Consider the following 26,230-nt stretch of genomic DNA (forward strand, 5'->3'; position numbering starts at 1 on the left):
ACAAGTTGTGTCATTGTGCATCTATGTTTTGGTTTTTTTTCTGGAGAAAACCAGAATTTTTTAAAAAGAGAGATAAACAGCTTTCAGAAGATTCATAAACGAGTCCAAAACGTTTAAAAACTCAGGGAAGGAAGGAAACTGGTACTCACTCACTCGCAGGGCCTGGGCAACAGGGCTGGTAAGATCAGAAGACATCAGATTCTGGCCCCAGACTGCCGGCATTCCGGTTCGAGCCCTGCCACCTCCAAGATGCATAAACCTTGTTGAACTTCAGCTTCCCCATCTGTAAAATGGGGGTAATATAGGAGCTGTTTCATGGGTTGTCGTGGGGATCAAATAAAAGTCCATGTTAATTGTGTAGCGCAGCACACTGCCAGTGCCCGGTGCTTTGTCAGCAGGGCATCGTCGTCATCACCATCGTTTCCATCCACTGTGTGCCAGGCTCGATGCCAAGTGTGTTTGTCTCCCCAGGTCTGTGCTTTCTTACCTGCCGCGTCATCTCAGACTTCCTCTCAGACCGCCCCTTTCTCATTCTGCTCCAGCGGCTCTGGCCTCCTTGTTTGTCAGACATAACAGATGTAAATCCACTTGGGGTCTGTATGTTTGTGTCCTCTGTGCTGGGAGCACTTTGCCCCCAGATATCCAGGTGGCTCATTTCTTTACCTCCTTCACGTAGCATGGTGACACCTCCCTGACCTCCGTCTAAAACCGAAACAGCCACCCCTGCACCCATCACCTTCTGACACCCGCTGTGTCCTCACGGATTTGTGCACTTTGGTGTTTGCTTGCCTCCCCTGGATTGGAGCTTCAGGAGGACAGATGGTTTCCCTTATTTTTGTTCCCTGCTTTAGCTCCAGTGCCTAGAGCAGTACTTGACATATAGAAGGTGCTCAGAAAAATGCTTGGCGAATGAGTGAATGAGCGAATGAATCTCATTCTGCCTGAGATAGGCTCCTGTGGGATCCTCAAACCCCAGGCGATGTCTCCTGTGTAATATGTCCAATCGATAAGTATTCCCTGTGTGAACCCTCCTCCGTGCCAGCTTAATCTCTGTGCCAGGGATAGAAGGATGAAGAACACCCCAGCTCTTGAAGATGAACTCGTAGGCCTGGGGGCGGGGGTGGGGTGACCACAGCCATGTCCTCTTCCAAGCGCTTACTGCAGTTGTAACTACCAAATTGTCTTGCCATCCCGTGTGTGGTCTGTCTTCCACCCTAGACTGGAAAGGCTCAGTGGACAAGGACCCCCATCTGCCTTGCTCGATGCTGTGTCCTCAGCACTAGTACAAGGCCCGGCACGTGTATGTGGACTGGATGCATGACTGAACAGGATATAGGGTGTGGTGGGATAGGAACGGGCAGAGGGTCTGTGGTTGTACCAAGGAAGGGCGGAGCCGTGGAAGGATTCACATGGGAGGTGAGGAACTTTCCCCGGTCCCTTGGCAGTTTGCCTTGACCTTCACTTGGCCAACGATGGAGCGTCTTGGGAGGATGGGAGGGTGGTGGCTTCCCCTCCCTCAGGAGGCTGGGTGGCCTGCCGCAGCCCTTCTATGTTTCAGCTTCTGCCTGCGCCTCTGTCCTTGGAGTTAAAAATAACCAAAGATGAGAGTGCAAGGACACACTGTCCTTCTTTGCTGTGGAGCAGGGATTCTGCTACCTCATCTCAAAGGGGGCTGCAGGGTGGCAGGTTTGAGAAGCCAGCAGCTTAAAGAATTATCCCTTCCTGCTCCCTTGAGGACAAGCACAGACCTCACTTTCCCCAATCTGGGATGACTCTAAATGAGTTATGGAATGTCACAGCTAGAAGGGCTCTCCAGCCTCCAGGTAGGCTGGTTACCTGGCAGGAAGCCCATAGCCCTCCAGGCCTGGGACCTTGGCAGACATTACCAATCAGTTAAGCCCCCCCCCCACTTTCCTGGGACCATGGCAGGCATCACCAATCAATCACAGCACCCTTTTCTGCCAAATCCAGACATAGTCTAAGAATTCTTAACACGGGATATTTTAGGCAACAGCTACCAGAGTTGGTGTAAAAAGAGAAAACCTGTTTATCATCGTAATCTAGTCCAGTCCCCTCATGGTGGGGAAACGGAAGCTCAGAGAGGTGCAGAAACTTGTCTGATTCTACACTGCAGGCCCATAGTGGAGCTAGGACCAGACCCAGGAGTCCTAACTCTGCTGGGACTTTTTTCCCGCTGTCCCCTACTGCATCCTCTTTTCCATGAGAACTAAGGTTTGTCCAAAGGAAGGGTTTTTTAACCCATGGACTGCAAGCCTCAAATTTTTATACAACGTACTGTGTGTATGTGCTGACAGGTACTTTTCTAAGGAAAGTGAGAATAGCTTCCATCAGCTTCCCAAGAGTATCCTTGCACAACCAAGGAAGGCAAAGAAATCAGAAAAGAGAGTGAGTGGAGTGGGTTAGCGTCTTGCTACTCAGAGTGTGGGCTGCAGACCAGCAGCATCAACCTCACCTAGGAGTTCTTAGAAATACAGACTCTCAGGCCCCACCCAGACCTACTGAATCAGAATGTGCATTTTAACCAGATCCCCAGGTGATTCATTTGCATATTAAAGTTTGAGGAGCACAGGGCTGGAATTGGGAAGTGTAGTGTTTGGTTTTCTGCAAATGTATGGAGTACTTGCTGAGTGCCAGACACCCTTGCCAGTCTACAAGAGGCCCATGGTCCTTGCTCTCATTTGAGGGAGCAGAAAGGAACCTAGGCTTCTTAGCCAAGATGGGGCCCAGCTGCTCTGTAGCTCAGCTAAGGCCAGATCAAAGGAGGGATTTGTTTAAACTGTTCGAAGGTAAAGGATGGAACTTCCATCCAGCGAATATGAAACCCCAGCGTGCATTAAGCGAGTGTGTGGGGAGGTTCTCGCCTGGAAAGCGTTAGGTGGGTGCTGGGGTAGCTGGTCTCCTGTGCAGTGGTGCTGAGAGGGACTGGTTTTTGAGCAGTCATGGGATTTGGATGGGTTGCGTGGCAACTGAGAAGGTATGCTGCTTGAGGCCGGCTTCACCAGCAGCCTCTGGTGCCGAGAGCCACTCATCTAAGGTAGGCTTGCTCTCATGAGGAATGGCGCCAGGTGGTTCCAGCTGGTATCAATCAATGGGTCTCAGGTGATCCTGGCTAGTTCTTCTGGGTCTGATAGGCTCCGAAGGAAGCTGACCACGTGTCGACCGGGGAAGGTGGTATTGCCAGAGCGGGGGTGGGGGGCGGTGTAGTGGGGGGGTGCCCAGGGGCACAGAGGAAAGTTTGCCCTGGTGGGACTGTCATTAAGGAATTCGACCCCTGTGCTCCATGTAACCACCGCATATTTCATCCATGTGCCATTGTGGGGATCCGAGCGCATGTGGGTGCTTTGAAGATGGCACACCTGGGGTCCAAACCGCCGAGCCCAGGCCTCGTCTGGCCTTCGCAACAGGCTTTGTGTGCTGGCCCCTTGCTCAGCTGGAGCCCTTTGGGGCCCCTGGCAGAGGCCAGTGCTGACCTGAAAAGCCTACTCACCCGATACTACTGGGTCCTTGATTCTGTGAGGGTCAGTGTAGAATAAGGGTTAACAGCAGGGCCTGGGAAATGATACACACACACACACACACACACACGCACACACGCACATGCACACACATATACATGCACGCGCGCGCGCACACACGCAGAGCTTTACTGAGATAATTCACACACCATACAATTCACCTATTTAAAGTGTACAATTCAGCGGGTTTTACTATATTCTCAGAGTTAGGCAGTCATCACCACAATCAATTGTAGAACATTCCTCCCTCCAGACCCGCCAAAAGAAACCTGTACCCATTAGTCTTCACACTCCAGTCCCCCCTCACCCCAGCCCCTAGCAACTACTACTCTGTTTTTTCTACCTCTGTGGATTTGCCTCTTCTGGGTATTTCATATAAATAGTCACATAAATAGAATATGTGGTATTTCATGACTGGCTTCTTTCATTTTGCATATTTTCAAGGTTCATCTCTGTTGAAGTGTTTATCAGTAGTTCATTCTTTTTTATGGCTGAATAATATTCCAACAGATGGATATACTACTACACTTTGCTTATGGAGTCATCAGTTGATGGACATTTGGGTTGTTTCCAGTTTTTGACTGTTATGAATAATGCTGCTGTGAACATGTGTGTTCACCTCTTTGTGTGGATAGGATGGGTTTGTCTTGCATTGTCTCTCCACCACTCACTTGCTGTGGGGCCTTGGGCAAACTGCTTCAGTTCTCAGAGGCTCAGTTTTCTGAGAATTTCTGGGAATTAGGGATGCTGCTGTCTATCTCAGAATATTATTGATAATAGTAGCTATAATTTACTGAGTGCCTTTATCTTTTTAAAAAATTTTTTTCTTTTTTTGGCCATTCCACATGGCTTGTGGGATCATAGTTCCCCGACCAGGGATCAAACCTGGGCTCCTGGCAGTGAGAGTGCCAAGTCCTAACCACTGGACCGCCTTTATCATGATAAGATAAAAGCACCCTGAGTGCCTTTATCTTACCATGACAGTCACTGTCCATATGCTGTGTTCTTGAGTTCAGCCCCACAAGGGGCATGAGAAGATTTATTTCACGTTAATGTGGACTTGTGCTATAATAGACTGACATGCTGCCTTGTTCCAGCAAATCATTTTGGTAGCTTGATGAGTTCTCTTTCCAATGTATGTGCCTAGAGAGAGAACTTCCTTACCTCCCCTACACCTTTGGCCTTTTTACATTATTAGGGGCATTTTTTTTTTTTTTTTTTTTTTTTTGATCCTCCCGGACCGGGGCACGAACCCGTGTCCCCTGCATCAGCAGGCGGACTCTCAACCACTGTCCCACCAGGGAAGCCCAGGGACATATTTTTATCTTTACTTTTGTATATTAAAAAAAAATTTTTTTTTTTTGAAATATATATAGAGAAAAGTGCAGTAATTAGAAGAGCTATCTCATGGTTCCGTCATTTCTATTTTCTCTCTGCCATGAGACTAGCACGTCCTAGATAGGGCTTGCTCCTCATCCTGGATTCCAGAAGAATCCATGGAGTAGAGCCATAGCTAACTCACAAGGGACATTTAATATGAGCAAGAACTAGACCATGGTTCTATAAGCCACTGAGATTTGAGGGTCACTTGTTACTGCAGCACAACCTAGCGAGAGCTAACCAATACATTTAATCCTTATAACAAAGTAAGGTGGGTTTTATTACTATTTCTGTTTTTTGAGGGAACCGAGGCTCAGAGAAGTTCAGTAACTTTCTTTAGTTTGCCCAGATAGTCTCAGAGGGCTGCTTCTAGTCCCAAACCCAGTTATTCAGACTCCAGAGCCTGTGCTCTTAAGAAGATGGAAGTACATGGGCTGTTTGGTGAATGATGAGTAATCCAGTGTGGATGGAACACCTGGTATGTGCATGATGTCAGACTTGTAGTATAGATTTGGGGCAGATCCTGGAAGCCTTGAAAGCTATGTGGATTATGAAGCTTCCTGGTGCCAGATGGGACCACAGACTGTACCTTTTGCTCACAACCCAACTTCTCCCAGCGCTTGCTCAGCTTGTCCCAAGAGCTGGTGGGAATGGCTTCCTGGGGAAACTGGTGGGAATTGTAAATTGTCTTCCTTCCAGTGATTGCTGAGATGCCCCCTTCTCCAGAAAGTCTTACCACTCTGGAGTCTTCCCATGCTCTCAGTAGACCGGGAGCTGGAATAGAGTGAATGACGTTCGCCTGGCCATCCCTGCTAAGTGTAGGACCTCCCCACGCCCCAAGCGCATTTACTCTGCATTCAGAACTCTTTGTCCTCAGTTTATATTTTGGTTCCACATTCTTGCCCTCTCTCTACATGTTTTCCATTTGTCAGTATAGCCTTTGGTTGTGGTCACCCAAAATGTAGCACTTCCATCTACAATAAAATCTTACGATTTTATTTGTAGTCAAGTATAACTCAGCATTGAAATGATTATCCCGACAACCCGGACCCTGCCTCTACTTCCAGTGCTGTATTAATTACCTTCTCTTCGGCTCTCATAATATTGTGTATATCTTTGCCCTTGAACTATACTATCTTGTAATTATAACACCTTGTGTTAATATTGTCCCTTTACTTGGCTGACTCCTGGTAGATTGGGAGTTTCAGCCAGGTCTGGGTTTAATTCATCTGTGTTAGGAGTCTCCAGCACAGGCCCTGGCTCTGAATAGGCACTTAGTAAGAGTTTTTTGAATAAATGATAATTATTTATCTGTTTCATCTCCTCTCCCCATCTATTAACTGTAAGTTCCTTAAGGACAAGGACTGTGTCTTATTAGAATCTGCAAGATCAAGAAAAGCATGGTATAGGAAATGAGCTCAATAAATATATACTTCACTGAATAAGTGAGAATAACATTTCCTTCCGGAACAGAATCCTTTAGAGTCGCAAAGCACATTTATATACCTTACCCAGCTGATCCTCTCAAATCTTCAAATTCTCCCTGTCTAGTGTTCTCAAACCCCTATCATGTGCTCTTTGCCTCCCTTGCGCCTACCTGTTTCATCTGGGCATCTTCATGATTTCTCCCTCTTCCCCCTTCAGATCCTCTTGGATAAAGGTCCTCGGGACCCTGCCCCCTGCCACCCCCAGTGAAAAGCAGCCTAAAGGGCAAAAATTACTCTCTGGTCTGCACTGAACCAAGATCATGCTTCCATTTAAGGCTTTACCATCTTGGGGAGGTTCACTAACCTCCATGAGTCAGCTTTCTCTTCTGAAAATGGAGACACTAGTGGTTGTGAGGCTTGGATGAAGTAATGTCTGCTGAGCACCTGTCATAGGTTCTGGCTGAGCCCAGTAAGTGGGAGTTCCTGTTTTTACATGGAAGGGTGGAATTTGAGACATCAGCAAGCACATGGGAAAGAACTGTGGTCTTAAAACAAACAGGGGATAGGGTTGCTTTGTTCTGAGATCTCTGCTCCCTGTGAGGTGCTACCTCTGTTTCAGCACCACGGACAGTTCCTGCTGCATCTGGATGTCCAGCTAATTGCAAGTCACAATGTTATTTTATATGCCACCAAGAGAGAGAAAAACATGTCAGGATTTAACTATGACATGCTAATCAGCTGTCATTCACATCTTGATTTCAGAGATGTTGAAAAGTGTGTCTTAGAATCCATGAAATAATGACAGTTTTGTGAGAGATGGTATCAGTGAGCTGTTGACCCCTGACCCTTGAAGAGGTTAATTATAATCGCCAGCACTTTCTGAATGCCTACTGTGCTCCAGGCCTTTTTCACTCCTCCCTCTCCTGTCCTGGGTGCTGTCTGCCCTCTATACATTGACTTAACAAATACTACATTTGGGGAATATAGATGTAAGCCAAATAGACAGTTAATCAACAGTTTTCTCAGTCCTGAGCCTCATTGTTCCAGAGTATTGCTTCCTGCCGAAGGATAATCTAAGTCTTACTTTCCAGTCCACATCTTGCTTAACCCATTTAAAGAGCATGTCAAATGCCTGTCCTGTGGCCCAGTAATTTCATTCCTAGGTATGTGCCCAGAAGAGATGTACGCAGATGGTCACCAAAAGACATGCACAAGATTGTATCTGGCAGAGCTGTGTGTAATGTCTCCAAACTGGAAACTACCCAACTGCTCATCAACAGTAGAAATAATAAAAATAATTTTGATATATTCACACAATGTAAGACAATAAAGCCACAAGAATGAATGAACTGCAACGAAACAATCAACATGGGTGAATCTCACAAACATAATGTTGAGTGAAAGAAGTCAGACACTAAAGAGTAAGTGCTAGGTGATTCTATGTTTATAGAAGTACGAAATAGGTAAAACCAATCTGGGCTGTTAGAAGCCAGGATAGTGCTACTCTTGGAGGGGAAGTAACTGCTGCTCATGAGGGGCTGACTTCTGGGGACGTTGGTAATGCTCCGTTTCTTGATCTGGGCGCCGGTTCTGTAAATGAGTGCAGTTCGTAATATTCATCAAGCTATATACTTAAGAGTTGTTTACTATGTGATTGTACACTTTGTGTATTATGCTTCAACAAACAGTTGTTTTTAAAAGCATCTTTCTCCAGAGAAGAGAATGCTGAGACTTTCCTATGCAGGATGATCGGTAAGACATTTGGAGTAGCCAGTCACATGGAATATTTGGAATTACCTGAATTATTCAGTGTGAACGGAATGTAGATAGGGGATTACATGGGGATGGGAGAAAAAAAAAAGACTGGAAATGTTACTGGGGACCAGGTCAGAAAGGCAGTGTGTGTTAAGCCCATTGGAATTTATTCTGCAAGTAATGGGGTACCACAGTGGAGGTTTTATGCAGGCCACAGAGTGGAGAACTGATAGAAGAGGACACCAGTTAGAGTAGAGGCTGACCACCTGACCGAGTACTTGAGTTACCAGGGGATTTTCTAAAACTACAGATTCATGAGCCCTGCCCTAGACCTACTGGACCAGAATCCCCAGGAGAGGAGACCAAGGAATCTGTATTTTAACTAAGTTCCCAGCGTATTCCTAACTGTCAGACTCGCACTGGCCTCTGAGCAGGTGCTTGGGAGCCTCTGAGTTAATTGACTCTTACAGTCATCCAGGCAAGCGTAGGTGGGGATGTGAGCTGTGAACTTGGTGATGCAGAGCAGGCTCAAATTTGTGTCCCCAAAGGAGGCATGGAGACAGTTTACTTAATTAACAAATATTTATATGTCATGTACTAAATAGTGCTTACTATGTGCCAGGCCCTATTCTAAGTACTTTTAAAAAAAGTATTAACTAATTTAATCCTCACAGACATCCTATGAGGCACATAAATTGCATTCTCCATTTTTTTGAAGAAGAAGAGGAAAGTGAGACACAGAGAGGTTTAGTAACTTGCCCAAGACAGCACTACTAATAACGTGACTGGGGCCAGCTTTACACCCCATGCCATCAGACTCCATCATCCATGCTTTTAACCACTAGGCCTTGCTGCTTCCTGAATATGCTTCAGAAATAGTCGTGAGTGGCTGTTTACTGTGAAATGGAGCTGAGAGGTTGGCAGTGAGGAGACCTGAATCCTAATGCCAACATGGTCATTACCTCATGTCCCTCTTGGGTCTCAGTTGCCATTCTATACAAGGAAGACCTTGGTTTAGATGACCCCTGAGTTCCCTCCAAAAGGAATTTTCTCCGATTTTAAGGGAAGGCAGATATCGACAGCTCTGGAGAAAAGAGGGGGAAGGTAAAGGGTTCTCACTCAGGGTTTGTGCTTCCTTGGCCTGTCCTTGGAGATACAGCCAAAGGCAGCATCAGGGCTATGGAGGCCTGAGTGCCTGCATGTCAACTCAGCCCTTGGTTTTCAGATGAGTTTTAAGACCTGGGCAGGGGAGACATGTGGCGCTTGAAGTCATTGGGAATAGCTAGGCCAGGAAGAGGCTGACCATGGGGGAAGAAGAGGCAGTAGCCTCTAGGGTATTTATCTTGGAGGGACAAGAAGGGCAGTGGCCGTGGGAAGGGAAAGCAGTGAGCCCCAGGGGATCACCCTGGTTTGAAGTAGCCCACTGACCCAGAGCTCTTGTGTCTGGAGAGCTTCACAGGCTGTGAGATGGACCCGAAGGAGGCCGCTCACAGAAACGAGATTATACTCCGGCCAGTGACGTGGTTAGGGATTTTAGAGCCTGGGGACCTGCAGCAAGTCATATAACCTCTCTCAGCTTTGGGCTCCTCATCTAGAAAACAAAGCTGTAAAGACCCATTTTGGATAAAATGTCGAAGTGGAGAGTGGTAGTGTTCTTTCCCTCCTCTCCCTTCCACCACCACATTACTGAGATCTCTAGTGGTTAAGAGTGTAAGATCTGTTTTTACAAAGGTCTGGATTTAAAACCTAGCGCTCTCTTGTCTGGTGTAACCTTGGGCAAGATGCTGAACTGCGTTGGGTCTGGTTCCTTTTAGTAAAATTAGGGTAATGATACTTGACTCTCAGAGTTATGGCTAAATTTTATATAAACATACATAAAACATGGAAACAAATATACATTTATAAAGTTATAATTTACATGTAATTTATATTAATTTAAACATCATGTATATGAAATACTATATATAAAAATATTATATGTATATAATAGTGTCTGGTAAAGGGTAAGTGCTAAAAGTAATGTCATCTAATAATTTATTAGCATTTTATCCTGTTCCTTTATGAATACTTGCTTTTGGGAGAAGGTACATTAAACACATTCGTATTCAGTTATGGACAACTGAATGAGACTTACTTGTTTTCTTCACTGGAGAATTCGCACTTTTCTTGAAGACACATCCTAAAAATAAAAGCAATTCAATTAAACACTGTTAGTGGGATGGGCAATGCTGGGTGCTGTCCGTGGTGCGGAAGGGAAATGACGGCTGAATGAGCTTACACAGTAGACAGGGAAATCAGTAGGTTGATCAAGGACTGTGTTTCAAGGCGCAGTGGAGTAGATACCGTAATAAAGGTGAAGATAAAGTGCCCCTGGGACTCAAGGAGTCTGATCAGAGAAGGGTTTGTGGAAGAGATGGCATTTATATTCTGTGATAGAGTGCAGTGAGTTTAGTGTAGTGGTTCAGTAAAAGCATGGTTATTGGAGTCAGAAAGACATAGGCCTGAATTCTAGTTCTGCCATTAGTAGTTTTGTGTGTCCTTGGGAAAGTTACTTACACCTTCTCTATCCTCATTTTCTTACCTTATAAAATGGGGTAGTAACTGTCTCACAACTTACTGTGAGAATTAAAATGAGAAGATGCCTATGTAAAACTCTTGGCATAGCATCTGGCACAGTGGTAATATTATTCATAATAGCCACCTTATTGAGTGCTTACTGTGTGCCACAGCCCACCTAGGATGTCCTGAGGATTAAATGTCATTATATTATTACATTACCTTATTATATTTAATCCTCATGACAGCCCTAAGAGTTTGGCGAGTTTCTGATAAACTGTTATTTAAAACTTAACTCTGGAGTATGGTCAGAATTTTGATAGGGAAGGTTAGGAAGGCAGGAAAGTAAAGGAGAGAAAATGGGGATGAGGCAGTTCCTGAGGATGTACATGGAGCAAAGAGGTGCCTGGCTGGGCTGGAGTGCAGAGACTGAGAGGGGAATCAGGAGCAGATGGGGAGGGAATCAGATAATGGAGAGTCGTGAATGCCTGAGTGTGAAGCCGGTAGCTCATTGGATGGGCAGTGGAGAGCTATTCTAAGGTTTTAAATAGGATCATGGCATGAAGTCGTGATTTATTTATAAATTTATATTTTACCTTCATTTACGTTCTAGAATTAATACATTTAGCTGTAAAATAGAAGACACAGCAGCCTACAAAAGAGAAATAAAATCTCCCCAACGGGCTGATTGGAGTGTAAATTGGTACCACTACTCTGGAAAATCATTTGGCAGCATCTGCTAAAGCTGAACAGATGCCTGCCCTATGACCCAGCCGTTAGGTATATTTCCGCCCTTAGGTATACCTCCGAGAGACACAGGTACAAATGTTCCCCAAAGGCCACGCACTAAAGCAGCATTATTCCTAATAGCCCCAACCTGGAAAAAAAGGAAATGCCCGTCAACAGTACAGTGGGTAAGTAGATTGTGGAACAGTGTATTCATACGGTGGAATACTTTATAGCAGTGATAATAGGCAGTCTGCAACTACACACACCAATATGGATGCATCTCATACAGTCAACACGATACTGAGCAGAAGAAGCCAGCACCCCGCCGCCGCCAAAGGCCATGCTCTGTATATAGAGTTTAAAAACAGGCAAAATATTTGATGTTTGAGATCAGGATAGTGGCTACCCTTGTGGAGCAAGATAGAGCCTGGAAGACTGGGCACGAGTGGGCTTTGGGGACCCTGGTAATGCTGTTTCTTCGTCTGGCTGCTGGTTACATGGGTGTGTTTACCTTGTGAAAATCCATCAAGCTGTACACTAAAGGTTTGTGCGCATTTCTGTATATATCTTAAAGTTACAAAAATAATCTTCCACACACACCCTCTAACAATCTTTCCCCCTACAGTTACTCCCCATTAATGGTTTGGGTAATATCCTCCCAGATTTTTCTATGTCTATGCATGAAGAGAAAGATAAAGCTACGTTATCTATGGCTTTGCAAAAATGGTCTTATGCTTTGCATGGTGTCCTGCAACATGCTTTTTTAACTTCACAGTATGTTGAAGCCATCGTTTGTATCACTGTAGTTGTAGGTCTAGATGATTCTTTTTAAGACTTGCACAGTATCTTATTATGGGGATGTGTCACTTAGTAAACCCATCTCCTATTGACAGACAGTTAATGTCAGCATTTCATTGGTGTAAATGATGCTGTGGGGAACCTCTTTGTGCATAGCTTGGTGTGCTTTTCTGGCTATTTGTGAATTTATAAATTACTAGGAAGGGAATATCTTGGTCTGAAGTGGTATTTTAAGATAGTTAATCCGTTAATGACTTGCTGAGTGGGTGGGTTGGAAGCAGGGAGACCAGTTAGGAGGCTATTAAAATAGTTTAGACTTGGGGTAGTTAGGGTAGTTGGCTGTGAAAATAGACAGAAAGGGAGAGAGATAACAGATGTTAAGGGCAGAGACTTTATACGACCTGGCATCTAATGAGGAAGGGGGAAAGGTCAGAGAGGTCCTCGGGGGTTCTGAGTCTGTGGCTGGGAAAAGTGGGAACGTAAGTCAAGAGGAGTTGACTGGGGGAAGTGGGATGGGTTTAGTTGTGGCCAGCTCCTCATCCAGGTTCCTCATCCAGGTAGCAACGTCCAGAGTGCAGCTGGAAGTATTGGGTCCTGACAGAGTTAAGGGCTATAGATTTGAGGTATAGAATTCCTTTGCTTAGGGTGGTCCTCATGTTGTGGGAGGGGAATGAAATCAGTGATGGGAAGGCTCTAGAGAGAGAGGAAGAACCGAAGGACTGGAGAGCGAGGGCTCAATGTGTAGCGATGGCGGCAGTGGTCAGAGATGGGAGGGGATCTACTAGAATTCACTATCACAGAGGCCAAGGGAGGGATCTGAAGTGACTGTCATTCAAAGGACGAAGTAGTCAATAGCCTACATTAGTGTCCCTCCCACTGGGCCGCCAGTGGGTGCTGTCATTACATCTTTTACTTACTCCTCAAAGCCCTTAACACACGTGATTAATCAGTGTGATCATCTGTTTAATGTCTGCCTCCGCCTCTGAACTGTGAGCTCCATGGAGGCAGGGATCACCCCACTCTTCCTCCCTCTGCTGTACTCTCCATCAGGTGTGTGCTTGGCACACACAGGCGTTGGTATCCCAAGTTGTTCCTGTGTTTTGGTGGGACTCCAGTTGTCCACACACCTTTTGCCTGATGCCTACCCACCCCCTGCCACACACACACACACACACACACACACACTCTCTCTCTCTCTCTCTCACCCCTCCCTCTCTCTCTCTCTCTCTCTCTCTCTCTCTCTCTCTCTCTGTCAGCACAGGTTGAGAGGAGGGACTTAGAACCCGCAGGGTACAGCAAGTGGGAGTGGGTGTAGCCAAAAGTAGGTCATCCACACTCCATTTACTTGTACATCACAGTGGCCAGCCTTGAGGGCAGTCTCACAATTGGTACCCAAAGTTTACAGGACTCAAACTCCAGGCCTCTCCAGTGGAGCCTTAGGATAACCACGGACAAAGGAGCCTCTTGCTTGATCCTTGACTCTCCCTTCAGAAAGGGGGCCCCCTTCCACGCCTGCACTGTTGTGCAGCTGATCTTTTGATCACCACACTTCCTGGAGGGAATGGTATTTTCACTGTGATGCTGGAACCCACCTGTGCAGCTTTTTTTGAACCTTGACTTCCTTAGGATGCCAGCCAAGCCAGGTGTCTTAGGTCAAGTTTCCCCAAAAGGGCCCAGAGATGAGATGCGTGTGCAGGTGACGTACAAAGGAAGTGGTTCCTGAGGAGGCTGGGCACCCAGGAAACAAGCAGGGATGTGCTGTTGGGCAGATCCCACAGAGGGCGGCTTCAGCCCCTCCTGCAGGCTTCCTCGTGAGCCTGGGTTATGCCCAGGTCAGAGTTGTTCTGACCTGAGGCAAAGGACCCGAGGGTTCATTCTCTTGTTCCATTTAGGCTTTGATTAAGGGGCTTGGGGGCCACAAATTCCCAGGCACTTCTGCCTCTGCCTGTGTGGGGACAAAGTGGGCTCAGTAGCCCAAAGGAAGATCTAAAAACGGACCCCAAAAAAGTTGGCTTGTTGTGGCTTTCAGAAGCAGTGTGGTGGGACCTCATGAAAGTGGGAAGAAGGGAGATGTGTGGGGATGTGAGCGGAGCATCAACATCGTCCAGTGCAGTGGGTCACACCAGGACCTATTTCTGGGCTCCTGTGGACCGGAAGCAGGGTCTCCCATCCATGTGTGTATTGTCAGTGGAGACCAGCACTTGGGATTGTGTTTAACATCTTCAGGAGGACTCCCCACCAGACATGAAGGCACTCAGTAAATGCTTGTTGAGTAAGCAGAAGGGCCATACTCTGGGGTTGGAAGCTGAGATAAGGCCCTTGTGCATGGTCATGAGCCGCTATTGGAGACTGGTGTAGTCAGTCCTGCGGTTGGGCATATGGTGGCCAAGGCTGTTCTCTGAAGGAGTGTGTTTATTGAAGGGAGTGGGGAAGGAAGTGAAGCCTTGCGTAGGCTTGCAGGAGGGGTGGAAGGAGCCAGAAGATGGAGAGGTGGTAGATTCAAGACCCAGAGAGGACAAATGGTGGGAGGAGGTCCCAGTGACGGCGGGAGAAGGTGGGATGGGGAGGACAGAGGGCAGATCAGGCTGGGCCAGGTCAAGGATCGCTCCTTCCTCTCAGAGAGGGAGGGAGGGTCAAGGGGCAGGTGGAAAGGTCTCAGGATGGTGAAATTTGGAAGCAAGAAAGAGCAAGTCCAAGAGACACATCTTTTCAGCCAAGTGGGAGAAAGGTCATTTGTTAGGATGGATGGGATTATGAGATGGGGAGTGGGAAAGCATTGGGACAGTCACTCTGGGGACATCACTGAGACAGCAAGAGATGACAAAATGAAGAATTGGACCATGACCGAGTCAGCAAGAGATGACAAAAGGAAGGGTTGGATGGACAAGGTTAGGTGGTGGCACTGTGTGGTATGGTTGGGTACAATGGTGGTCCCCAGACTGGGGACTCTCGAGGTGGGGAAGGTGGCATGTCACGGTGCCACCTGACTTGCCTGAGGTCCCACAGCTACTGGCCGCAGAGCTGGGACTCTGCCTGGGCCACCTGATTGCAAAGCCACGCTCACCGGCGTGCTGAGCCAGGGCTGTTCTGAGGCCCACGGCGGGTACTGGATGTGAAATGCTTTGGGGCTGTCGAGTGCCACACAGACGGAACCACACGTCTACAAACCAGCCCCGCCCAGTCCCCGTAGGGGCTGAGTTGGTCATGCTTTGGTCCGCCCTCTTCCTGGAGAAATGTGTCAGGCCTTGCTGAGTGAGGATGAGCCAGTGGGGGGCTCCAGAACAGGGCTCAGTGGGGAAGTGAAGGTCCCAGGCAAGGTATCTGCAGCCTGCCTACAGGGTAACCGGGTTGTGGGTCTGTATCCCCACTGGAAGGAGGGGGTTGTCCTTGGAGGTGACTATGCCCGTGTGTGTGTGTGTGTGTGTGTGTGTGTGTGTGTTGCAGGGATGTCTCTCTGTGCCTGTGAGTCTGTGTTTCTTAGTGAGCGTATGTGTGTTGCTGAGTCTTTCTGTGCCTCTGACCCTGCTATACACAGAGAAACAGAAATGTTGGGAGGGGGACTTCAGATACAGAGTAGGGAAAGAACAAAGTGTGGAATGACGGGAAACAGACACAGGGACACACACATTCCCCCACGTGTTCAGAAATAACCCAGGGTGACACACACACATACACGCGCGCTGTGTCGGTTTCTCTGTGTGCGTTCTTGAGTGGGTTGGTGTACACTTCTTACGGCCACGTGTCTGCATGTGGCTGGCACGTGCCCAGACACACATGCCCATTTAGCCTCAGAAACACAGAGTGACAGCTGTGTGGAGACCCATGGCAACACACAAATATAGACACTTAGACATACATTAACATACTATGTCTTTTCACATTTTCCTGTGTGTGTGTGATTTTCTGAGTATGTGGACATCTGTGTCTGAATTACGCAGATATATGTAGGAGAGAAACATGTGGGCGCACACTCTGAGAAGCACACACAGAGCACCTGTACCTCTGCGTGTGTGTGCACATGTCCATCTGCCGGCAAGTCAGGGAGGAAGGGGACACCGTCGTTGAGTTGGGAGGAGGGAAGCCAGGAGAAGACCAGTAGGAGGCGTCCTGGCCTCGCCCTGTTTCCTGGCACACAGGCCCCGCCCCCCATACTCTTGCTGAGCAGGATCGCGGGGTTTGGGTGGCACCGCTGTCCCCTGATGGGTCAGTCAGTGAGCACTGGTGAAGGCCCTGGGGTCTGTCAGTTCATCCCGGACTCTGTGGGGAGATGGGGAAGGTCCCACTAAAGATCCGCCTCCACCTCTAGCAAACCCACAGCCCCTCCAGGGCGGTGGGAGACGGAAAGCTTGCCGTGATCTCAAGGATGTGGAGCACAGAGCCGAGAGGCCGCCCCAGGGTCAAACGGTGCCCCGCGTCCCCAGCCCCGCCTTCCGGCTCTACGCGCAGGCCAGTCCCTTACCCTCGCGCCTTAATCCCACGTGCTCGGTGCGAAAGCTGGGAGAGCGGTAGCCGCCGCTTCCTGGGCGGCTGAGGATTAAGACCAGTCTCAGGGCAGACACCCATTCATCCAGCAGTTATTAATTAAGCACCTACAATGGCTGGACTGTGTTCTGAGCCCTGGGGCTTCAACACGCCACACAGTGAAATGCATTGTCCTCACGGAGTTTACCTTCTGCGTGGAGGAAGCTAGTCAATAGACCAGTAGTGCAGAACATGTCAGGGGTCGTAAGTGTCAGGAAGAAAGCCAAAGCAGGGCGCTGGGTGGAGAAGGGCCTGGGGTGGGAGGGGCCAGGAGATGATCAAGGAGAGCTTGGATAAGATAACGTCTGATCACAGAGTGGAAGCGAAGGTGTGAGCTGCTGACTGGGAGAGGGAATAGAAGGGCAGAGGGTCGTCCTCATAATAACCCTGCTCTCCCATTTTACAGTCGAGGAAAGTGGAGGCACAGGGAGACTAGTAATTTGCCCAAGGTCTCCCAGCCAGTAGAAAGAGATCCAGGATTTAAACCTGGGCAGGGTGCCAGTGGTCTAAATCAGTGGTCCTCAATCAGGGGTGATTTTTGCCCCCCCCCCCAACCCCCAGAGGATATTTGGCAGTGTCTGGAGACTTTTTTTTTTTTTTTTTTTTTTTTTGCGGTACGCAGGCCTCTCACTGTTGTGGCCTCTCCCATTGCGGAGCACAGGCTCCGGACGCGCAGGCTCAGCGGCCATGGCTCACGGGCCCAGCCACTCCGCGGCACGTGGGATCTTCCCGGACCGGGGCACGAACCCGTGTCCCCTGCATCGGCAGGCGGACTCTCAACCACTGCGCCACCAGGGAAGCCCTGGAGACATTTTTGACTGCCATGACTGAACTGGAGGGAGGGTGCTACTAGCATCTAGTGGGTAGAGGCCAGGGATACTGTTGGACCTTCCACAGTGCAGAGGACAGCGCCTGACAGCTAAGCAATAATGCATCCACATGGCCAGTTGTGCTGAGGTGGAGAAACCCTGGTCTAAATCCACGAAAAGCACTTGACAGAGAATATGACACATAGTAGGTGCTCGGTAACTAGTAGCTAAAGAGGAGGAGGGAAATGATTTGGAGAAGGTTGCAGGGAAGAAGTGAGTTTAAGAAGCAGTACATGTTGGATGGACCTAGAGAATATTATACTTACGTAAGTCAGAAAGACAAATACTATGTGATACCACTTATACGTGGAATCTAGAAATAATACAAATGAATCTACATACAAAACAGAAACAGATTCACAGACATAGACTTATGGTTACCAAATTGGAGAGGGAGGGAGGGAGGGACAAATTAGGAGGATAGGATTAACAGATAGATACAAGCTACAGTACATAAAATAGATAAGCAACAAAGATTTACTGTAGAGCACAGGGAATTATATTCAGTATCTTGTAACAACCTATAGTGGAATATAATCTGAAAAAAAAATAACTGAATCACTTTGCTGTACACCTGAAACTAACACAGTATTTTAAATCAATTATACTTCAATTAAAAAAAAAAGTACATGTAAATGAATCTGCCAGCTAAGAGAACTCATGTGATTTCTGTTTGTTGGGTGGGTGTAAAGGGCAGGGAGGGTGGGTGCAGGTGAGGCCGGTGGTGGGAGGAGGTTGATGGACTGGGGATGGGGATGGTAGAGGCCGAAGCTGGGCCGCCACCAGCCTTTGAAACGCTAACCAGAGGACTGGTCTCTCTGTCCCCTGCCACCCCACGTCTCTCCCCCCATCTCTCTTGGCCACTCTGCCCAGAAGGGGACAGCCGGAGGTTGAAGGGGGCCATCCAGAGGAGCACGGAGACGGGCCTGGCGGTGGAGATGCCCAGCAGGACGCTGCGCCAGGCCAGCCACGAGTCCATCGAGGACAGCATGAACAGCTACGGCTCTGAGGGCAAGTGAGTGTGGGGCCCGCAGTTGTCTTGGGCATGGGATGGGGCGGGAGGGACAGAGCAGCACCCTCCAGGATCCCTGGGTCAGCCTCAGGCTGGGAGGGGTGCTAACTCAGGGCTCCTGGGTCATCCTCATCCTCAGAAGGAGGTGATGAAGCAAGGATGATGCTCTGAGGGAGTGTGATGGAGCATGGACTCTGGTACCCAGCTGTCTAGATCTCAGTCCTGGCTCCACCGCTCACTGGCTGTGTGATCCTGGGCAAGTCACCTCTCTGTGCCTCAGTTTCCTCGTCTGTAAAATGGGGACAGTACTACCAGCCTCATAGGGGGTGTTATGAGGATTAAATGGGTTAATATTTATAAAGCACACGGCACAGTGGCTGGCAAAGCAGTGTCAGTAAATGAAGACGGGGGTTGGAAGGGGTCTTGTTAGGCTCGTTGTTATTTCCTCTTCACTCTCTTAGTTCCTTAAATCCCAATTGGTTTTTAAAAATGTGTACTACTGCTTGATGAGGAGTTTCACACACATCAAGTCATAAAACATTAGGTCCAACTGGCTCCTTGCCTGTGTTTCTCTCCCCCAGCTGTACATCAGAATCGCTGGGAACTTGCTACAAATACAGATCTCAGGGCCCCACGTCCAAGCTGCTGAATCACACTCCTTGACAGTGGAGCCTGGGAATTCCATTTTTAAAAGGCCCCCTGGGAGAAGGCCAGTCTAGACTGGGGCTCTCACTGTTGGAACGATCATGGACCCCTCTGGGAATTTTGGGAAAGCTTTGAGCCTGCTTTCCCCTGATAAATATACGCATGTGCACCTGAACACAAACAAGCAGTCATTTTTAAAAACATTTTTCATATTTCGTTTACTTACTCTTTTGGCTGCATCCGGTCTTCGTTGTGGCACGTGGATCTTCGTTGCGGCCTGCGGGACTTTGCTGCCGCATGTGAGCTCTGTAGTTTGCGGCACGTGGGCTCTCTAGTTGAGGTGCTCGGGCTCAGTAGTTGTGGTGCGTGGGTTCAGTTCCCCTGAGGCATGTGGGATCTTAGTTCCCTGACCAGTGATCAAACCTGCGTCTCCCGCATAGGAAGGCGGATTCTCAGCCACTGGGCCACCAGGGAAGCACCCACAGACGCTCATTCTTACCCGCATAGTCATACAGACACACTTCGTGTGACTGTAGCGGGTTCCTACATTCTTCTAAACCCCATCCCTGGCGAGGAAACTTTGATCCAAAGTGACTTCTTAATTGTACAGATGACCAGGGCACTCAGAGAGGTTGTGGGGCTTGGCCTGGATCACACAGCACATTAATAGGTCTGGAACCCAGGAGTCCCGACTCTCAGCCGGGGCTTGTACCACAGCACCCCATCGCTTCATTGTCTCAGCCGTCCTTGGCCGAGGAGGACAGGGGTATCACCATCCTTGTCAAGCACAAGAGGAGACTGGGGCTTGGAAAAGTTAAGTCCCCTGCTGGACGAATGTGGCTGTTTAAATGTAAATGAATTAAGATTAAATATTCTTTTCCTCTGTTGCATTCGCCATATTTCAAGCGCTCAGTAGCAGCATGTGTCCAGCACCAACTGTATTGGACTGTGCAGACGTCGACCATTTCCGTCATCATAGGAAGTTCCATTGGACAGTCCTGGCTGAGTGGCTTGTCCAAGGCCAGACACCCAGCCAGGCCGCTGGGAGGTGGGACTGGGGCTCAGCTGCCACCTTCTGCTCCCGTCCTGTTTCTGGCCCTGCCTCGCAGCTAGGGGCACTGCCGCCTGAAAGCCTTCTCCCCCTCAGCCCCTCCTAAACGGGGCGTCTCCGGTCTCTGAATGGCCTTGCCTTGGCAGATTCTGCCGGTCCACCCACCTCCTAGGGAGACTTTCCAGAGGGCGAGAAGAGAAGGAGGACAGGCGGGAGGGAGAGGGAGAGGAGGAGGACGAAGAAGAAGGGAACAAATGTTTTCTTTAACCTAAGAAACTTGGCAAGGCAGCAAAACTTGGAGGAGGATATTCTAGGCATCTGGGTAGCAGTAGGTCCCTGCTGAGTTTCAGGGTGTCAGGAGATCTGGGTACTAGTCCTGGCTTGGCCACTGACCCCCTGAATGGCCTTGGGCATGTCTGTAGTCCTCTAAGCTTTAGGGAGGTGGATAAACATCTCATCTGTTGGCCTCACAGACAGGTCAGAAGACCAGGTCACGGGGGCAGCAGCTTGGTGCAATGAACAACAGCAGGGGGTCAAACCCATATTCCCATTTTACAGAAGAGGAGCTGAAGGCTCGGAGAGACCACATGACCTGTCCGAGGGGAGCAGCATAGGAGGGTGTCGTGGAGAAGAAATGAGATGATGCCTGCACATGACAGGTGCCTAGGCGGTGCCTCCTGTTGTCATTTGCTGTCCTGTGATTTAAGGGACCAGAGAGTATGCTATATTACAGATGTGTTCAAAGCCAGGACTCTGGAGTCGGACAACCCTGGTTTTAGCCTCATTTCTGCTTCTTAAGAGCTGTGTAGCTTTACGGAAGTTACTTTACCTCTCTGGTCCCAGTTTCTTCATCTATAGAAAGGGGTCCATAACAGTACAGACCACTAATAGAGTAGCTGTGACGATTCAATGAGTTAATATATGTAAAACACTTAGAACAGTGGCTGGCACGTAGCAAGCATTATTATTATTAGCTGTTGTTATTGTTGTTTGTTTATTCAGCCACTGTGAGTTGAGTATTTTGCTCCTTGTGGCCAGTTGCATCCTAGTAGATAGAGTGAGCCACCCCCATTATAATTGTGTCTAGAATGTGCTTAGCACAGGATAAGCACGGGATAAATGTTGGCTGTGATGATTATGGTTATTAAAAGGTTTGCGGTGGGTGTCTTGAGACAGTTGAGGAAGGATCAGGTGGTTTGGAGGGTGATTCGTCCAGGAGACGGGAGAGTCTTGCCCTCGCAAGAGGGGCTGAGTCTTGGTGGAGCCCAACCAGGTGCTACCCCCTTCCTCCAACACCTGGGTGAGGAAAGGAAGTCGAAGGGACAGGTGGGGACATTGAGCTGTGGTCAGCCTCCTCTTTGTTCTGGAGGTATTTTGGGCACTGGCAGGACCCAGATGCCAGGCTCTGAAACAGGAGCGGGTGTGACTGTCCTCCCCCTGGGCTCCTGCCAGCCCAGCTGAGGCTTATAGGGAGCCGGCATGTTTGAGGAGCCCCTGCCAGCCTGCAGCCCCTGGTGCTGCCGGGTGTGTTTATTCCTGCAAGTGGGCACAGGGGTTTTCATTTAGCACCTACACTGGATTTCATTTAGCACCTACACTGTAGTACCTACAGTGTGCCAGACAATTGGGCCGGGCATCTCAGAGACCCTGCCTTCCACTGACCACGCAACTAGCAGTGTGCTGAGAGATGCAAAGGGCAGGCACAGAGAACTTTGGAAATGCTGCATGCAGCCAGGTCTCAGGGCTGGGGAACAAGGGCTCCCTACAAGGGTTGCGCCATTCTGCCATTGACAGTGCTTGGGCTCCAGGCTACGCGATACCAGTTACAGTGGCTTTAGCCCTTGCTATTCAAAGTGTGGTCCACGGCCCAGCAGCATCCCCCGGGAGCTTGTTAGAAATGCAGCATCTCTTGGGACTTCCCTGACAGTCCAGTGGTTAAGAATCCACCCTTCCACTGCAGGGGGCACAGGTTCGATCCCAGGTCGGGGAGCTAAGATCCTGCATGCCACGTGGCATGGCCAATAAAAAGAAATGCATCATCTCAGGTTTCTTTTTTTTTTTCTTTTGCTATTTAGCAAGGTAGTATTTTTATTTATTTATTTTTAAACAAGTTTCAAAAGATTTTTTTTTTAATTGGGATATAGTTGTTTTACAGTGTTGTGTTAGTTTCTACTGTACAGTGAAGCGGAGTTCCCTGTGCTGTACAGCAGGTTCTTATTAGTTATCTATTTTATACACATTAGTATATATATATAAATATATATATATATATATATATCAATCCCAATCTCCCAATTCATCCCCCGCCCCACTTTCCTCTCTTGGTGTCCATATGTTTGTTCCCTACATCTGTGTCTCTGTTTCTGCCTTGAAAACCGGTTCATCTGTACTATTTTTCTAGATTCCTCATATATGCCTTAATATACGATATTTATTTTTCTCTTTCTGACTTACTTCACTCTGTATGACAGTCTCTAGGTCCATCCATGTCACTACAACTCTGTTTTCTTTTTTTCCAAGATTGCTTTGGCTTCATCTCAGGCTTCTAACAAGATCCCCAGGTGGTTTGTGGGTTAAGGTTGAGAAGCTCTGGCTTAATGGTAGTAATGTTCTAGAGCTAACACTATACAGAGCACTTGCTACGTGTGGGCACTGCGCTAAGCGTTTTACACATACTGACTCATTTAATTCTCCCAATAACCTGATAACCCTGGAACTGTTAATATCCTCATGTTACAGACGAGGAAATGAAAGCCAAAAGAGGTTAATTAATTTGCCCAAGGTCACACAGCCAGTAAGTGACTTCAATTTTGGGGATTCAAATCTAGCATTTGAAGTCTGCCCTTACCCATTCTACTCGACTCTTTCCCTCCTTTAATGGCTGCGTCTGTCAAGATTTCTGGAGGTGGATGCTTCCAGGATGGTTTGGTGGCTCAACGAGTCTGTCTTTCCCCTCCGCAGGCCTCAGCATGGTGGACCGATCCTGGTTTATCCCCTGGCACTGGGGAAGGATTTTCTCTTCCACTGCCCCTTTCTGCCTGATTGAAAATTTGGTTCTGTATGTTAAGGATGGAAGGGAACAGTTATGGGTTGGGCAACCATCCAAGCTCCCACTCCCACCCCCGCCCCAAGCAGGCCCGTCTCCCCTAGATAAAGGGCAAGGATTCAAGCCCCCTGAGAACGGACCATGAGAACAGTACCTCCCCAGACCCCTCATCAATCCTGAGATACTCCCTGGTGACCATCTGTTTCAGTTTGGGTTCCCCAGAACCAGACCCAAGACATGGATTTGAGTGCAAGCAGTTTACTTGGAAGGTGATTCTGGAAAACCATGGTGGGGGGGCCCATGAGAGAGATAGGGCAGGGGAGGCATCCAGTAACATGTGTGTTGAGAAGCCAGCTGCCACTGTGGGCATCCGGAGCTTAATCCTCACGGGGACTCTAGGAGTCAGTGTGGAACAGGTGCCTGAGAGTCATTTCCTGGGAGGCCAGGGAGCTGGAGTATTTATACTCCCACTCTGATCGGTTACTGGTTGATGGATGTTCACGTTTAACTCTCCTGCCCTTCCTGTGGCAGCGAGGGCTCTGGAGACCAGAGAAATTTCTTAGGGGCCAGAGAAACGTAGCCAGAGGAATGAGGGTGCCAACAGTTAGAAGTCACTGAGCACCGACATGGTGAGGGTCAGGGCACGTGGGGGACAGCAGCAGCGTCTGCTGTGCTTTCTGAGTGCACAGCGCCACCATCTCCCAGCTGCCCGAACCAGACGACTCTCGCAGACACCTCCTGCTCTTTCGCACTCCGTATCCAGTCCATGATTGGGCTCTATTTCACTCCTAATCGTCTTTGACTCCATCCACTCCCCTCCCCTCCCCCAGCCGTGAGGCCACTCATCACTCTTGCCTGGACACCTGCAAGTCTCGGTTTTGGTCTAACTGCACAGTCTGTCACTCAGCACTTACTTCCTCTGGATTCTGCCAGCTTCCCCCAGTCCGCAGCTGTGTGCCCCCTGCTCCACCACTGAACCTCTTACACTTCCCTCCGTCTCACCTCCAGATCTCTGCATACATTGCTCCCTCTACCTGGCACTCCCTTTCCTACCCCTGCTCCCTCTTTGCCCTCTGACTCATTCTTCCTCCAGATCTCAGCTAAGAACATAAGCTATATCTCGTGTGCCAACTTCAGCTAATCGATAGTGGCTCCCTGGAGCGCTGTGTTGAGAAGGATTCTGAAGTGCGGTCCGGGCTTGGCAGGAGTGTTGAGGTTGATTGGCAATGTCTGTCCTGGGAGTGGGCAGGGGAAGTGGAACGGCACAGGTCTGCCATTCCTCTGGCTGCATCGGCAGCTTCCACAGCCTATTCTTCCCCCACCATAGCACCCAGCAGTCTGTCTTACTTCTCTCATGTGTGTCTTGTCTGTCCTACTAGACACTGAGTGTGGTACCTGCTCAGCACAGGGCCTGGCCCACAGGAGATGCCCCACAAATTTGGATGAGTAATAGGTGGAGACTACGTACAGAAGTACATACACACACTTGCCTCTCCTTCCCTCCCCTCCCCAGCCTCCTTCATCACAGACCCAGGGTCTCAGCATCCTCCCCATAAACCCGAAGCCGTCCAGGCTGGCTGCTGGCGCCCCTCCTCCTCCTTCCCTCTGCCCCTTGTTGTCCTGTGGTGTCTGGGTCATCAGCAACCTGCTCCCCAGGTGTCTGGGTCACGGTGTCCACAGCTCTGGAGAGCAGAGTGTGAGCTGATGGCAGGGCCACTGTACCCAGCCTCAGGGTGGCTTCCTGTCAAGGCTGTTTCAGTCATCACCGAAGGTCCAGGAGAATGGGTGGGTGGTCAGAACCCCCTTTCCGTTTCCCACCTCTGCTACTTAGCAGTTATCGTGCCTGAAGGACAAGCAGGACAGATGTGGGCATGGGCTAGGAGATGGGGATTTGTTTGCTTCTGTTTTATAAGCACCAGTATTTGCTGAGCACTTGACTGCACCAGTTCTGTTCTAAGGCATTCATCTCATTTAATACTTACAGCAGCACCAAGGGTGGCCTACCACTGTTCATTCCTACGTCACCGAAAAGGAAACCCAGGCTCTGAGTGGTGAAGAACGTGTCTGTACAACCAGTGAGTGGGGGGAATCAGGATTCAAATCCAGGCCTGCCTGGCCCCAAAGCGTGGACTGCAGATCCCTGTGCTCTGCCCTGGGCGAGGCTAAGTTCCCCTCGGGATGCAGAGACAGTGTAGCAGAGAGGTAGAGTAGATGAACCCCGGAACCAGACTCCCAGGTTCAAATCCCAGGTCTGCCACTCAGCAGCAACAAGATCTTGGTCGGGTTACTTAACTTTTCAGTGCCTTGGGTTTCCCCTTCTGGAAAGTGGGTATTAATAATAAGTACCTAGCTTGCACAGCATCGTTAAATGAGGTTTAAATGAGTTAATATGGATAACTTAGTACTATCAGTGCCTGGCTCATGGCAAGCTTTTTGATCAATAAAAAATAGATCAAATCCCTGGCTTCACGCCTAGGAGCTACGCTCTCGTGGCCCGGGGTGGGGGGAGGGGTAGGTTTGGGAATGTCTCGAATACTTGAGAAGCTGGAGTTAGGACTGTGTGATGCTGTGTATCCTGGCATACAGTCAGTGCTGCTGCAGTGCTCGTTTTGAAAACGCAAATTTGTTCCAACACGATTGAAGTATTCTGGAATAATTTGAGCACAATATAAACTTCGCCTTTGCTCAGGTGTGATTTCATCCACGAGAAACGCGAGGTGAACTCGGGAAACTGCACCCATGTAGGAATGCACAAAACATACTCCTCGCTTCCTCCTGCCCCCCTCCCCCCACACCTGGTGTTACAGCTTCCCACCCGTCCGTTTCAGACAGCCCTCCGTCACCACATTGCAGCAACTCACACTGCAGACCTGCTGACACTCATTTCCAAAAGCAAGCGTCAGGC

The 26,230-nt window shown here is 48.8% G+C and overlaps 1 protein-coding gene across 1 annotated transcript in view; it reads left to right on the top strand.

Moving 5' to 3' along the window:
- The first annotated feature begins 8,088 nt into the window (after positions 1–8,088).
- The window catches only part of RIMS4 (regulating synaptic membrane exocytosis 4), a 29,798-nt gene continuing 11,656 nt past the window's right edge, over positions 8,089–26,230 (top strand). Inside the window, exons 1-2 of the mRNA XM_024746805.1 lie at positions 8,089–8,095; positions 18,445–18,586. Coding sequence (XP_024602573.1) covers positions 8,089–8,095; positions 18,445–18,586 — 149 coding nt within the window. The remainder of the gene's footprint in view (positions 8,096–18,444; positions 18,587–26,230) is intronic.

The sequence above is a fragment of the Neophocaena asiaeorientalis genome, unplaced genomic scaffold (assembly GCF_003031525.2).
Source record: "Neophocaena asiaeorientalis asiaeorientalis breed wild unplaced genomic scaffold, Neophocaena_asiaeorientalis_V1.1 scaffold132, whole genome shotgun sequence".
NCBI classification, from domain to species: domain Eukaryota; kingdom Metazoa; phylum Chordata; class Mammalia; order Artiodactyla; family Phocoenidae; genus Neophocaena; species Neophocaena asiaeorientalis.